The following is a 15351-nucleotide window of genomic DNA, read 5'->3' as shown; positions in this document are numbered from 1 at the left end:
TGCTTTAGAGTTTCTTTTCTTTTTGTTTTTTCTTGTTAAAGATATATGGGTGAAGGGAAGGTTTTGTGGAGATTGAGTTTGTAAGCTAGGAAATCCATATTCTAACAATATTGTCTTCTTTTAAGGGCTAAACCTTTTATATCTAGTCTTGGTACTTATGCAGACAAGAAGGCTTTATTTGTACTTTGTGTGGACATGATTGTTTCAATAACAACTTAACTATATTTTTGTCCTTTAATTATGGTAGTGGTCTATTGAAGCCCTTATTGATTACATAAAAAAGCTATATGCCCCATATTGTAATCACACATTTTTTTAGGCAGTATGAACCACCATCTTGACAGTGTAAAGCATTAAACTTTTCCAATATTTAACTAGACGAATGACTTAAGTCTAGTAGGTTTTTTGAAATTATACCAGAGATATGTACCCCATGGGTTTTAATTCTTTGTTCCTTTCAGTTTTTCTTTTTCTATGCTAACCTTGTATTCTATGTCCTGAGTTCTTGAAATAGTAATTTTTGTTAAAAACCAAGTATTTTACTTTTTTTTTTCTATTTTTCGTTTTATTGGGTCTGTGGCATATATTGATATATTTTTTATTTAATGCGACTTTTGTAGATTTCATGTGTTGGAGGTTTTGGCTCAAATTCATACATGTACAAAATTAGTGGGGCTGCAAAACATCAATGCAATTAGATCTGCTGCAGAACAAGGTACATATGCTTCATATATACATTTATGCATGTGAAACGCCTGGGTTACTGGCTCTATAGTATATAGATCTAAGCATGTGCCAGGCCCATTCAAATTTTGATAAAAACCAAGCCCGAGCCCGGCTCATGAATAGGTCTACTAAGATATATACACAATTTTCTGCACATATCATATGGAGCTGGTAAAGAATGCAAAAAATCTCCACAAAAGAGCATGCACATGGCCCAAGTGAATCTCTCACTTTTGTTGCTTTGCTCTTAAGAGAATTTGTTTTAAAGACAACAATAATCTCTCACTTTTATATTTAAATGATTAAATCACTATTGTTTCATTGGTTTCTGACTAGGACTATGTTACATTCTTTAGGTCATGCACATTGTTGCAGTGGTTGAAATAAATCCAATGCTTATATATCCAGCTTGAAACAACTACATGCTTCACTAGATTCAAAGGTTGAAAAGTATTTAGCTTATATCTCTCTGGGTATAATTTCATAATCTTAATTATAGCTCATTTCACCATTCTAAAATAACATTTCCCCCAAATCTTTCACAATCACCAAATACTGCTAATAACAAATGCACATGTTTTTTAAAGTTCCTAAGTTTAAAAGGAAAACAAATTCTGTTAAGCTATTAAATTGCACCATAACTTGTCAATTTATATAAATCTTAAGTTTATGGATCTTGATGTTATATATCAAAAAAGCACTTGAAAAATAACATGATATTAGATTGTTAGTAAGATAAATCAAAAACTACTTTGATATTATGCATCATTAATAAAAATAGGCTAAAATAATTTCCATTGGTCTTGAAATTGTGAACCTTTGGTAAAAATAAAGAACTTAATGGGAGAGGTAAGTTGAAAACTAATGGGAGAGGTGGTGACTAGCTTCAAGTGGATTTATAGACCAGCTAACAACTTGGACAATACCTTGGCCAAGTAGGGATTGAACAGGTAGCAAATGTTTTAGGGGGTTAACATGTAATGAGGGTTGAAATTGCATTGGGTTAGGTAAAAGATACTAGTTTTACTTACAACTGTTACCACTGACAGTCTATATTTAGAATAAAGATTTAATTTCTCAAGATGCCACAATTACCACTAAAAGTCTGAAACAATTTAATTTATTATAGGGGAAGATGAGGGAGGAAGTTATAGAAGCTACTGATACAACTAAGTAAGTACTTAACCTTTTCTTCCCAATAATTTGGTTGAGTTAGGATGTCTAGTTTTTATTTTGTAGTTTCACTTGAATGAAGAGTGAAGACATAATCAATTAACAAATTTGCTATATGAATCAACAAAGAATATTTGAATTTTATAGGATGCATTAACAAATAAGAGAATTATTAAAATAGAAAAAATATAAAGAACTATAGAATTGTTGGGCACATTCAGGTTGCATTCGATACCAAGGCATTTCTAATATGAAATATTTTGCTTATATATATATATATATATATATAGGCCACAAAATGAAGTAGCATTTTGATGCAAGACTAGGAAGAAACTACTCTCCCAAGGCTATTTTTAAGGTAAGAATCATTCAACATGTAATTAGATGGTTAAATATCTTTCGCTTTTGAAAAATTATATTTACTAATTTGACTAATTTTTTGCTTTTGGTTGTACCATTTTTTTCTTGTAGGTTGTCGAAGAAAAAGAATGCAAATGGTGTTGAGATAAACTAATTTTTTTTCGTTTCTTAGAGTAGGAAGTGAATTTATTTTTGTATTTTTTATTTTATGTGTTTTTGTAGATGAATTGTTCTTTTTCTTTGAATTTGTATCAATTAATATAAAACAATATTCAGAAACAATCAATATCGATCTTTTAATAGATATATCAACGAATTATTTTAAATAGTAAATTAAATATTCTTATATAGGTTTATAAAAGTTTTATATATGATAAAATAATTTTTTAAAACACACATAAATGATTTTTAGAGGTTGTCACAAGTGCCTATAAATAAGAGCAACCAATACTTTTAGTGGAAATTACAAGTACTATTATAAAGCATAACTAGGATTCTTAAAATTACTTATAGAGGCAACTAAATTTGCCTCAAATTTAATTAAAATGCCACAAAAAATATACATTTGGTGGCATTAATATATGCCTCTATAAAATACTTTTGATGACAATGATTTAGAGGCTTTAGGCATGATTATGCCTCAATGTCTTATTTTTGGAGTGCCACTTATTCTTTTTAAAGGCATTTTTTGTTGTGTGATTTTTCTAATAGTGATATTTACATTTACTAGTTACATATAAATAGAATAGACAAATAGATACCCATACATACATAATTTCCTTGTATCATGCATAGTTATATATATATATATATATGCAATAATACATATGTAAATAAATACTTGCTTAAATGCATATTTATTCAATAATTATCCATGAAGTTAAGTTAGATTTGGATTGATTAAGGGATCAAACCCTAACCCAATCCAAAGTTAAAACACTTTCATACTTTTTAGTCTTAACTCTAACTCGAACTTCAATCCAATGCAACCCAACCCAACCCAACCCGATTTTGAAGCCTAACATCAACCAGATAGACAATGAAAATCGAGGATCCCGACCGAGATGATCGAGATGAGAGAGGCAAGCCATCCTTGGTGAAACTCACATGTGAAACCAATATTTGACGACTGTTGTAACCCCATATCCGGGGATATCGATCTCTATCAACCGATGGAAAATGTTAGCTTTGTTCTCTGTACTCGTTCTCATTTTTTAATTTGCAAAGTTAAAATTTGATTTTAAAGAATAGAAGTGTAGAATCAGAATCAAAATGGTCCATTTGAATTCCAACTGTTTGGTTTAGTAGAACCGGAATCCCATTTCTTTTCCCTCTCCTCTGAATAAGAATCGATTCCAGCTAATTCTGATTCAATTTTGATTTCCGTTTAAACCAATGAAGGGAATAAATCATTCTGATTCCGAGAACCAAACGGACCCTTACACAAATAGGGATTTCCAGTCTCCACCGCGATACTCTCTCTCTTCCTCACCGAGAACCAATTTTGATGTCCTTCTTCCTTAGTTCCTCCTCTCTCTCTCTCTCTCTCTCTCTCCAGTCTCCACCCCATAACACAAATCAGGGATTCCGCTCTTTTTCCAGTTCTTTTGAATTTACTTTAACTACTTTACTCTATAATTTACGTTGCAGATAAGAATTAACAACGTAAATGGAACCTTCGAAGACGTTTCACTAGCTCTGGCTTATCAGACCTGATTCGGTAGGAAATCTGGCTATGGTTTGTTCTCTTTCAATGCTTGCTTATCCAAATGGCGCGCTCATATCATAGTTGATTTCTTTTCTGCTTTCATGTTGTGCTTTAGGGGAGGTGAAGGTTTACGGGACGTATGACTATCACCGCCAGAAAGACAGTTTTGAAGGGAGCACCGAGTGAACTAATGCTGCTTAGCGGTCATTGTTCCAACAATTTAGCTCTTCAACTTTTGCTTCAAAACTTTGTTCTGTGAGGATGTAAACTTTCTAGCTTGTTGGCGCAACGTAAATCCGCCATGAAAGAACACAGTAGATGTCATCCCTTTCCTTTTGTGGCTGCTATTAATGCAACCCATTTATGAGCTCATGGATCCCGCTTGCATTCTCTCTGTTGGGTCCTTCTCAAACTCAATGGTTTGTCTCTTCCCGAGAAAATTTCCGGTGGAAACCACAATAGGATCATTCCAGAAGCTTCGGAAGGTACTGTCGATCTCTTAATTTTCCATTTTAGTTTTGGTTTAGACTCTATGTTTTAGTTAGTAATTTTTCTCGCTTTTTCTTCTTTGTTCGCCTGTGCAAAGTGCAGTTATTTGTAGCTATTGGTTGTAGATTGAATTCGTCTGCTTTTGGTAATAGTGTGCTTTGTGGTGCCTTTCATGAATCTTCCGATGAGGAATTGGGGGGAAATGTATTGGAAACGCTAAGCAAGAAAGAGAATTTAGACTTTCTCCATTTAAGTGGAGAATCTAGTATTCATGCAGATTTCAACACCTACCATTGGCTTTTGGAGGGATGTTTACGTTCTGGGTCGTTGATCAATGCTAAATGTCTCCATGGGAAGATTTTGAAATTGGGTTTTGATTGTGATCCTGTTTTGTGCAGCCAGCTTATTAGCATTTACTCAGGTTGTGGCCACTTAGATGATGCCAATGGCATGCTTGATAATCTGTCTCAACAAAGTTTATCTTCTTGGAATATTATAATGTCTGGCCTCGTTACAAAGAAATCATATAGTCATGTCTTGGGTTTGTTTTCACAAATGATAGCAAAGAATGTGAAGCCTGACCATTTTACTTTTAGCAGTGTTCTTGAGGCATGTTTTGGTGGCAATGTTGGTTTCCATTATGTTGAACAGATTCATGCAATGATTATTCGTTATGGTTTTGCTACTGATCAAGTTGTTTGTAATCCCTTGATCAACTTGTATTCAAAGAATGGGTACATAGATTCAGCTTGTTTGATTTTTGAAGAATTATGTTCGCGGGATAGCAAATCTTGGGTGGCCATGATTTCTGGTTTCTCTCAAAATTGCCATGAAGAAGAAGCACTTCTTCTCTTTAACCAAATGCAACAGTCAGGAATCACTCTAACCCCATATGTGTTCTCAAGTGTCCTAAGTGCCTGTACCAAAGTAGAGGCCTTTGAGCAGGGAGAGCAGCTGCATGCTCAAGTCTTGAAGAGGGGATTTTCTTCTGAAATTTGTGTTTGCAATGCACTTCTCACTCTTTATATTTACCATGGAGACTTGGTGTCTACTGAAAGGCTTTTTAATGAAATGGACTGTAGAGATAAAGTCACTTATAACTCAGTTATCTCAGGGTTTGTTAAGTGTGGAAACAGTGATAGAGCTATTCAACTATTTGAGAACATGCAGGTTGCTGAATTTAAACTAGACATTGTTACCATTGCAAGCTTATTGAGTGCTTGCTCTTCTGTTGGGGCTCTCCACAAAGGGAAACAACTCCACTCCTATGCAATAAAGTTAGGAGTTTCTACTGATATTAGGATTGAGGGTTCTTTGCTTGACTTCTATGTTAAATGCTTTGACATAGAAACTGCCCATGAATTCTTCCTTGCAACAAAGAGAGAAAATGTGGTTCTATGGAATGTGATGCTTGTAGCTTATGGGCAGTTGGGAAATCTAAGAGAGTCCTTAGACATATTCTCCCAAATGCAAATTAGAGGAATCAGGCCTAATGAGTATACATACCCGAGTATCCTGAGAACTTGTACTTCCTTGGGAACTATCGGTCTTGGAATGCAGATTCATACCCTAATCATAAAGACTGGCTTTGAGCTTAATGCATACGTTTGTAGTGTTCTTATAGATATGTATGCCAAAAATGGAGTTCTAGAGTTAGCTCGACAAATTCTTGAAAATCTCACAGAAGAGGATGTGGTCTCATGGACGGCCATGATTGCTGGCTATGCACAAAATGATTTGTGTATTGAGGCACTTACACTTTTTGAAGAGATGCAAATTCGAGGGATTCGATCTGACAACATAGGATTATCCAGTGCTCTCAGTGCATGTGCTGGAGTTCAAGCACTAAATCTAGGGCAGCAAATTCATGCTCAATCATGCGTTTCTGGTTATTCAATGGATCTTTCAATTGGTAACTCACTTATTAATCTTTATGCTAGATGTGGTAGAATACAAGATGCATATTCTGTGTTTGACATGATTGATGCAAAAGACCAGATTTCATGGAACGGGTTGATATCAGGATTTGCACAAAGTGGGCACTCTGAGGAATCTTTGCAGGTGTTTTTTCAGATGAATCGAGTAGGTGTAGGAGCAAATTTATTCACGTTTGGTTCTGTAGTTAGTGCTTGTGCAAACATAGCTGATCTCAAGCAAGGAAAGCAGATTCATGCACAGATTATAAAAACTGGATATGATTCAGATACCGAGTCTGGTAATGTTTTAATCACATTATATGCCAAATGTGGAAACATTTATGATGCTTGGAAGAAGTTCCGTGAGATGCCTGACAGAAACGAGATTTCATGGAATGCCATGATCACAGGATATTCTCAACATGGATGTGGTATTGAAGCATTGAATCTCTTTAAGGAGATGAAGCAGCAAGGTTTGGTACCTAATTACATTACATTTGTGGGTGTCCTATCAGCTTGTAGTCATGTGGGTTTGGTAAGCAAGGGGCTCAGCTACTTCAACTCCATGACTACGGAGCATGATATAATTCCAAGAGCAGAACACTATGCCTGTGTTGTAGATATTCTTGGACGTGCTGGCTTGTTGGACCGTGCAAGAGAATTCATAGAGGAGATGCCAATTGTCCCAGATGCAATGGTTTGGAGGACACTTCTTAGTGCCTGCATGGTGCATAAGAATATTAAAATTGGGGAGCTTGCAGCACAACAACTTCTAGAATTGGAACCAGAAGACTCAGCAACTTATGTCCTCCTGTCAAACATATATGCAGTGGCTAGGAAGTGGGATTGTCGAGATCGGATGAGGCAAATGATGAAAGAAAGAGGGGTAAAGAAGGAACCTGGTCGTAGTTGGATTGAGGCCAACAACTCAATTCATGCATTTTTTGTTGGTGATCGCTTGCACCCACTAGCATATAAGATCTACGAGTATTTGGAGGATTTAAACAAACGGGTAGCTGAAATTGGCTATGTGCAAGATCGCTATAGCCTTTTACATGATATTGAGCTAGAGGACAAGGATTCAACGGCATATGTTCATAGTGAAAAGCTTGCTGTCACTTTTGGGCTCATTAGTTTGTCCCCTGTTATACCTATACGTGTAATTAAGAACCTCCGTGTTTGTAATGATTGTCATAATTGGATGAAGTTTGTCTCAAAAGTTTGTAATCGGGCTGTTGTGGTACGAGATGCATACCGCTTTCACCATTTTGAAGGTGGTCTATGCTCATGTAGAGATTACTGGTAAATTGAACTGCCAGACTATTGAGCATATACTGTAACAATAGATTATCATTCTTTTCTTTGTACTTTATTCATTAAATTCGTAGAAAAAAGTTGTTCCAATATCTGCTATTTTGCTAGTTGAAAGCTTGAATTAAAATTTAGAAATAGTTAACCGGACTAAAAGATTTAAAAAAATGTAGAACAGAAGTTGCAACTAATAGAGAAGCAAGCAGTTGAAGTTGAATTTCTTTTCATTTATTTGAAGCTATCAGCTACATGGTTTATATAGCTAATAAAATGTTGCAACCAAAATAAAAAAAAAAAACAGTTTAAGAATAACATGTGACCCCCTTGAATGTAGCTCCGAACTGTCTCCTGTTGAGGAGTCTCTGGTTGTCCTATGGAGAGAGATGCAGAGAAGTAAAAGAATAAGACCTTTCAAGCTGGAGTGAGAAGACTTACCAAAGTCTCAAATGTACAAGGACTTGGAAGTCAGGATGTCAAGTGTCGAACTCTTAGGAGACTAAAAATAACAAGGAATTACGTTGGCATATTGCATCCACTCTTCATCTGTTAAATGAGCTCTAGAGCTTCCTGAAAACATCCAGCAGAGATCAACATCCATTTTCTCAATCAAATCGATGAACACATTGAAATATCCATCTTCACCACAGCAAGTTCATATGATACCATACTGTATCTTTAAGATGCCTCTTAACAAAGAAAAACATCATTGATACGCCCGTTTAATATTTAATTAAGAATCATTGGCACTGGCTCCAGTGGCCCCATGTTTCATAAAATCAACAGGCAATTGCTTACAAAAACATTAGCCATATCTTACTTTACTGATTGACAGCTTAACCTTTCTCCATGATCTAAAATTACATTAGCCACCATAAGCTCCAATGAAGTTACTTAAAACAAAGTACCTGCTTCGACATTGGGCCCATTAAATTCTTAGCTAGAAAGTTATGTGTTTCTTTCTAAACATATCTTCTAATTTGATTCACTATATTTTGAAGGCATTATTTTTTTTTTCAAAAATCTTCTCAAAAGCTAGAAAAACTGAATGTTTGGTAAGAGTACTTGTGGGCCGCCCTTCTTATACAAACATGTGAAATGTCATGTGTGGGACCTAGTAACATTCAAACATGTAAATTGTACTTTTGGGTCCACCCACATATTTTTCCCTATACGAGATATTAATGTAGTCCCCATCTATACATTGACATATGCGGTTATATCACCTATGGGCGCCACTCACGCATTCACCTATACAAAAAATCAATGTGGACCCCACATGATTCTAAACAATAGGGGACAAGAACCTACATTGACACATAGGTCATCTTTGATGTCCAGACACTAGGTTAGTAGAAATCTACTAAAATAAAAAATATGAACAGAAAAGGGTTTCTTGAAGAGAGAAAGAAGAGAGAAGGAGAAGAAGATGAGAGATCTTTGAAAAGAAAAGAGAGCAGTAATCTGGCCGCCCCCTTCACTTATTATTTATGTTAAAAATAATAGAGCAATACAAAGACAACTATACCCTTATAGGGCGGCATAACATGAAAACAACATATATAAGACTCAAAAACATAATAAAATTTGGACTCACATAACTACTATGGTCTCCACCTCCTATCTAACAACTAACATAAAACATCTACTCAGAAAAACAACATAAAACTGATTAATCTTCAACACTACCCCTCAAGTTGGGAGTAAATGTCACACATTCCCAATTTGTGTGGATCATGCTCTAGCTTGTTCTTTGCCACCCCTTTAGTGAGAACATCAGCCAGTTACAACTCTGAAGAGACATATTGCAAACAAACTTCTCCGGCTGTTACCCTTTCTCTTATGAAGTGTCTATCAACTTCATTGTGTTGTCCTGTCATACTGAATTGGATTGTGGGCAATATTGATTGCAACCTGATTGTCACAGTACAACTTCATAGGCTCCTCTGCTTTCACCCTAATCTCACTCAAAAGAGATCTAACCCAAAGAAGTTCTGAGACACCATGAGCCATGGATCTATACTCAGCCTCTGCGCTTCACCTTGCCACAACCGCTTGCTTCTTACTCTTCCAAGAGATCAAGTTTCCACCGACAAAGGTATACACTCTTGATGTAGACCTCCTGTCATCTAAGCATTCTACCTATTCTGCATCTATATAGGATTCTAGCTTCAGATTCTCATGATTTGAGAAAAGAATGCCTCTGCCAGGGTGTTTTTTCAGATATGCAAGTATCTGAAAAAAGAATGCCTTAACTGAAGATGACACAACTTAAGATGAGGTAGGATCAGCAAGTAGTTCTTCACCAAGAACCTTTGATTCTTCAGTAAGAATCAAATGGGGTAGTACGCACAACTTCAGAATTGTTAATTCTAGCAAGAAACAATATCAAGATCAAATCTTGATCAGTTCCAAGAATTGGAGATCGAATAGGGTAGGGCAGCAAGAGCAAGGAGAAATAAGAAATGAAGGCAAAAATAGTCAAACTGAGTTGTCTTCCGAATTGTTTGTGTCTTTTCTAGATCCACCCTGCTCTTTATTTATAGCCTTAAAGAGATGACCTCCTAATCTGATTAGGAGTCTCTTGATCCAAATCTTTATTTGGATCTGAACTCTTTAAGTGATAAGGATAATCCCTTATCTTATCTACGGATAAAGATCAACTATTCCTAATCAAATTAGGAGTTCCTTGATCCAAATCTCTATTTGGATCTAGACTCTTTAAGTGGATAAGAGTTAACCTCTTATCCTTATTTGTTGATCCATACCCAGATTCACCCTTATTTAATTAACCCAATTAACCCAGATTGAAATGGGCTTTAGGCTCATTAAGCTTTCAGGTTTACTTCCTTTTAATGCTAGCTAGTTTGGCTCTCTTTGTATGGTGTGGGACCCTATCATTGATCTACACATCAACTACATGGGTTCAGCCTAGCCTCTATTATAAGGCTTGGCCGAATTCACTGTTAAATACAATTAACCATTGAGTCCATCATCACGAGCTCTTAATGGGCCCAACATTTACACTAATCGGTCATTGGGTCCAGCCATTTTATGAAGGCCCAAGGACCGTGGGCAGATGCAAGATTACCCCATCAGTTATAACCCTCAATGGTCTTACACTTAACCCCTTAGCCCTTAATGATCAAACAATGCCCGACAAGAGAGGACCTCTCCCTCGGCTGCAAGGTACAATGCTGCACTCTCTACTTACATGGATCTCAGGAATTAAAACCTTTTGCAAACAATTTGAAACCATAATATATAAGTATATCTCTATATAAATATATTTTGCAATACCAAATTTCAAACACATTTGAAATCCACTACCGGTAGTTTAGGTTTCCATCAGAGAGAGTGCATTTCCCCGATCATTCACTTTATCCGACAAAGGGGCTGATCCTGTCACTATGATCACCCACTCAATGAATTCTCGGACTATCCCAACATACCCAGGTTTTGACCCCCTCTAAGGATCTCATTGATTAGCACATCAAAGACAGCCTAATCTATCACCTAGTGTAGTATCATAATCGACTCTAGGGGTCAGGTGTAACATACCAGTTTTGCCCATCTATTTCCAAGGTCCAGGGCAATACTGGAATTTGGTCCGGTTCAAGGTTTCAAGAAAACCGACACTTCATGTACCTCAAGTCTCACCCTAGCAGCTGAGACAGGCCACCCCAACCAACTTGGCGGCACATCAGTGTCATCCTTGGCAGGATAAATCTCCCCAGATTTATCCAACGACTATAAAGATTCTAAACTAATACAGATCTCATATGTGTCCAGTTTAAGTGTATTACACAGAAACAAACCATAATAACATGAATCAATATATACTTTATTCATTTACAATAAATGTCATAATGTACATTATGCTGATTGGAGCTAAGGGCATACACTATCTAACAACTCCCACTTGCACTTAGCTCCAATCGGGTACAAGCCGAAGTCCCAAGCTTTTCATGTGTTTCTTTAACACTTTCTGTGTTTGTAATCAAATTTCTCAAGTTCTCTAGTTTCTTAAACACTTTATGTGTTTCTTAACATAGAGACAATTCTCAAGTTCTCCATATGTGAGGAATTTGTTATTTCTTTTGATAGTAGTCACATTACTAAAAAGAACAAAATAACCATCCACACACAGTTTTGAAACATAAATCAAATTTATTCTCAAATTGGGTACATAAAGACAATCTTTTAATGTAATAATTCATTCTCTGAAATACAATTCTATAGTTCCTATGATTGTAGCTACAATACTTGCAGAAGTCCCTAAGTAAAAAATCACTTCTCCGCCACTTAGTCTTTTACCTGTTCTAAATCCCTGCAATGTATTACATGCATGAGTAGAAGCCCCAGAGTCAATACACCAGGAAGCAGATGTGACCAACATATTGGTCTTTATGACAAAGGATTCGAAATTACCTTGTTTCTTGGTCATCAGGTACTGAGGACAATTCCTCTTCCAATGGCCGGTCTACTTGTAGAAGTGACAATGATTTGATGCCTTGTCTTTCTTCTGCTTTTTAGGCTTGCTAGTTTTCTTCTGAGGTTTCTTCTTTGCCTTCCTCTTCTTTTGCCCGATTTTCCACCTTTAACAAGCATGGCTAAGGGCTCATCCTTCTTTATTAGTTCTTTGGCCCTCTACAACATATTGCTAAGTTCCTGAAGGCTAACATTTAGCTTGTTCATATTATAGTTCATTATGAACTAATTGAAGGAAGGAGGCAAAGAGTTCAGGATGGTATCAACTTTGGTGACATGATCTAGCCAAGATCCAAGAGCCTCCAGTTCATTAATGTATCCCATCATCTTAAGACAATGGTCATGAACTAGTTGGTTCTTGGACATTTATGCGGTCATAAACTGCTTTAGGACCTTTTGACGAGTGGAACGATTCTGCTCTTCATACATGGTCCTTAGACTATCCAATATATCTTTGGACACTTCAATCTGATCGAACTGTCATTGGAGGCTATGATATAGCACCGGGCAAGAGAGTTTTTCTTTTCCCATTTTTGATATTCCCTCCTGTGGGCCTCAGAAGCCCTATCACCCGGACGATTCAGAGCAGGGTTCTTAGCAGCTTTGTCCAATTTCTCGGACGTCAGAACCAGCATAAGGCTACGAAACCAGTCAGCATAGTTTGGGCCCTTAAACTTATTATCGTCTAACAGTTTGGTGAATTGTCCGTTTGCCATTTCTGATAAAAGGCAAAGCAAATATTAGTCAACAACCTTATTTGATTCATGTTATCTACATAGATATGGCTTTTAATCTATGTTCCATTTCCATTTGTTCATCTTTGAGATTTCCCTCCTATCTCAGAGACGGAGACTGAGAACTATGTCTCTGGAAATGTGGGAAACTACATACAGTGCATGGAGCCAACTGTTTCAGCTACATAACCCCACCACCTTCTGTGAAGGATCACATCCACTCATCTTATAAACTTTCCCTTTGGCCTCTGTTAGACAAGGTTCATTGCCATTTTATGTTAAACCTTTCTATCTAGTAAGTGCTTACCCATCATATTCGTGAATGCCAAGGTACCGTAAGAGGGTCTTCTATTTTAGGATAGGTCTCTCCCACATCGGTCTATGACACCCCTATCATCTTATGAAACAATCCAATTGATCCAGTAGCAAATGGATAGCCTAATTTTATGGTGCTTTTTCTCATTACTGAAGGACTCATCTTCATGTTAATGATGGGAGACCTTTAGAGAGTTCATCATATGAATCTCCCTATCACATGCACTTATATTTCATTGGAGGGAACAAAATATTGTGCCCTAGTTTTATTTAGGTCAAACCAAAGTGGCCCCCACTGACTTTCTCAAAGCCATATTTAAATGGGCCCTAAACGGCTAGGGTTCCGCACGGTTCTTCTTGGGGAGGAAGCTGATGTGGGGTCCATCAAGTAGGGAGATCATCCAATGATCTTATGGACACCATGGCAATGATGTGCATTTAGCCATGGTGTGCGAAAGAGTCATTATCGAATTAACATGGGCCAAGTGCTTATGGCCCATGTACGTAGCACATCACACATCCATACATCACATGCATGAAACAAATTGATCCAATCAATTAAAATATCGGCAAAACCCTAAATTAATTAGATTAAATCTGTATCAGCCCAATGGAGTTCGTAACATTATCATATGATATTATCTATGTATATGGGTTGTACTACAAAAAACAGTTCGACCCATATAACTAAAACAGGGCTAATGCAGTTTTAACATATTAAAACTAGGTTTTTACAAAGGAGGGCTGAATTAAAACTTGAAGTGGGCCATCAACTCTTTGGCCGAAATCGAATTTGGGTCAGAAATACCAACTCCAATGAACCAAAAATTCAATCCAACCAGTTTGTACCAAATCTGGTGTAAATCGGCCCAAGTTTTGGTGTTCAAGATTTAATTCAAGAATAATGATCTGAAAAATAAATTAAATCTACATAATCAAATTATGAAGAAAACGAAATCAGAGGGCTGCACTGTGATTTTCTTGGATATCCTGTAAACTTGCAAAGAATAATTAATCGCAGATTGGAGAATTGATATCTGCAAAATCGTAGATCGTAGAACTTTTTTCTACGAAATCTTCTTCTCCTCTATTGCGCACTCCAACAATCTCCATATGGAAATAAAATATTGAATTCCTATATAATTTGTCTAAAAATAAACAAAAATATTTACAGACCAGATTGAATAGAAAAGAAATAGCAAGGTGCGCCAATCTTGGCACCAAAAAGATTCGATCTCCATCACATGTGCAGCCCAAATATTCAAGAAACATTCATAGAACAGTTCTATAAATATAACAGAATAATAAAGATTTATTTTTCAGATCATTCGCCCATAATCTGGGAACCAATTCCCAAAAAAAAAAACGCTAATTGCATAAATCGGGTAGAACGCCTTATGCCCATTTGCGCAAATTCAGATATGATCTAATTTGGTTCAAGACTTGAACCTAGCTCTGATACCACTGAAGGGATGGGAGATCCATCATATGGAAGGCTGAACCCTGCAGGAAGGTTGGGCGAAATTTCAAAAATTTCTTTACCTCCATCCGGGAATTCTATTCCCAATTTAGAACACTACATTTTCAAGGTTCGTTCTTATAACCAAACCGGACCAAATCTGAAACCAAGATTAGGGAGGGATATACCTGATACGGAATTCACGCAAAAAGCTCCTTCCAACGCAGGTGTTCACGCCCAAAGAGTGTACCAAATCCTCCATCCACTGAACATGACAGCTTAGGATGAGGCAGGATCAGTAGGTAGTTCTTCACCAAGAACCTTTGATTCTTTAGTAAGAATCGAATGGGGTAGTGAGCACAGCTTCAGAATTGCTTCTTCTAGCAAGAAACAATATCAAGATCAAATCTTGATCAATTCCAAGAATTGAAGATCGAATAGGGTAGGACGGCAAGAGCAAGGAGAAAAAGAACTGAAGGCAGAAATAGTCAAATTGAGTTGTCTTCTGAATTGTTTGTGTCTTTTCCAGATCCACCCTGCTCTCTATTTATAGCCTTAAAGAGATGACCTCCTAATCTGATTAGGAGTCTCTTGATCCAAATCTTTATTTGGATCTGAATTCTTTAAGTGATAAGGATAATCCCTTATCTCTGTAAATAAAGACCAACTATT

General features: G+C 36.6%; 1 protein-coding gene across 1 annotated transcript; it reads left to right on the top strand.

The window, feature by feature from the left end:
• Positions 1–3549: 3549 nt before the first annotated feature.
• LOC104611779 (Pentatricopeptide repeat (PPR) superfamily protein) lies at positions 3550–7772 on the top strand. The gene is made up of 3 exons (XM_010278981.3): positions 3550–3979; positions 4083–4452; positions 4559–7772. The coding sequence occupies exons 2-3, from the start codon at positions 4318–4320 to the stop codon at positions 7676–7678; spliced, it is 3255 nt and encodes a 1084-aa protein (XP_010277283.1). The 5' UTR covers positions 3550–3979; positions 4083–4317; the 3' UTR covers positions 7679–7772.
• Positions 7773–15351: the final 7579 nt, after the last annotated feature.

This window comes from Nelumbo nucifera, chromosome 4 (genome assembly GCF_055504915.1).
Source record: "Nelumbo nucifera cultivar China Antique chromosome 4, China Antique-T2T, whole genome shotgun sequence".
Classification (NCBI taxonomy): Eukaryota; Viridiplantae; Streptophyta; class Magnoliopsida; order Proteales; family Nelumbonaceae; genus Nelumbo; species Nelumbo nucifera.
Note: the sequence above shows the minus strand (reverse complement) of the source record. Positions and strands in the feature narration are given on the sequence as shown.

Bases quoted from the DNA above. Each gene is read 5' to 3' on its own strand.
- LOC104611779 (XM_010278981.3), top strand. From the start codon at position 4,318: ATGCAACCCATTTATGAGCTCATGGATCCCGCTTGCATTCTCTCTGTT. The intron at 4,453-4,558 runs GTACTGTCGATC...TGCAAAGTGCAG, and splicing joins CATTCCAGAAGCTTCGGAAG to TTATTTGTAGCTATTGGTTG.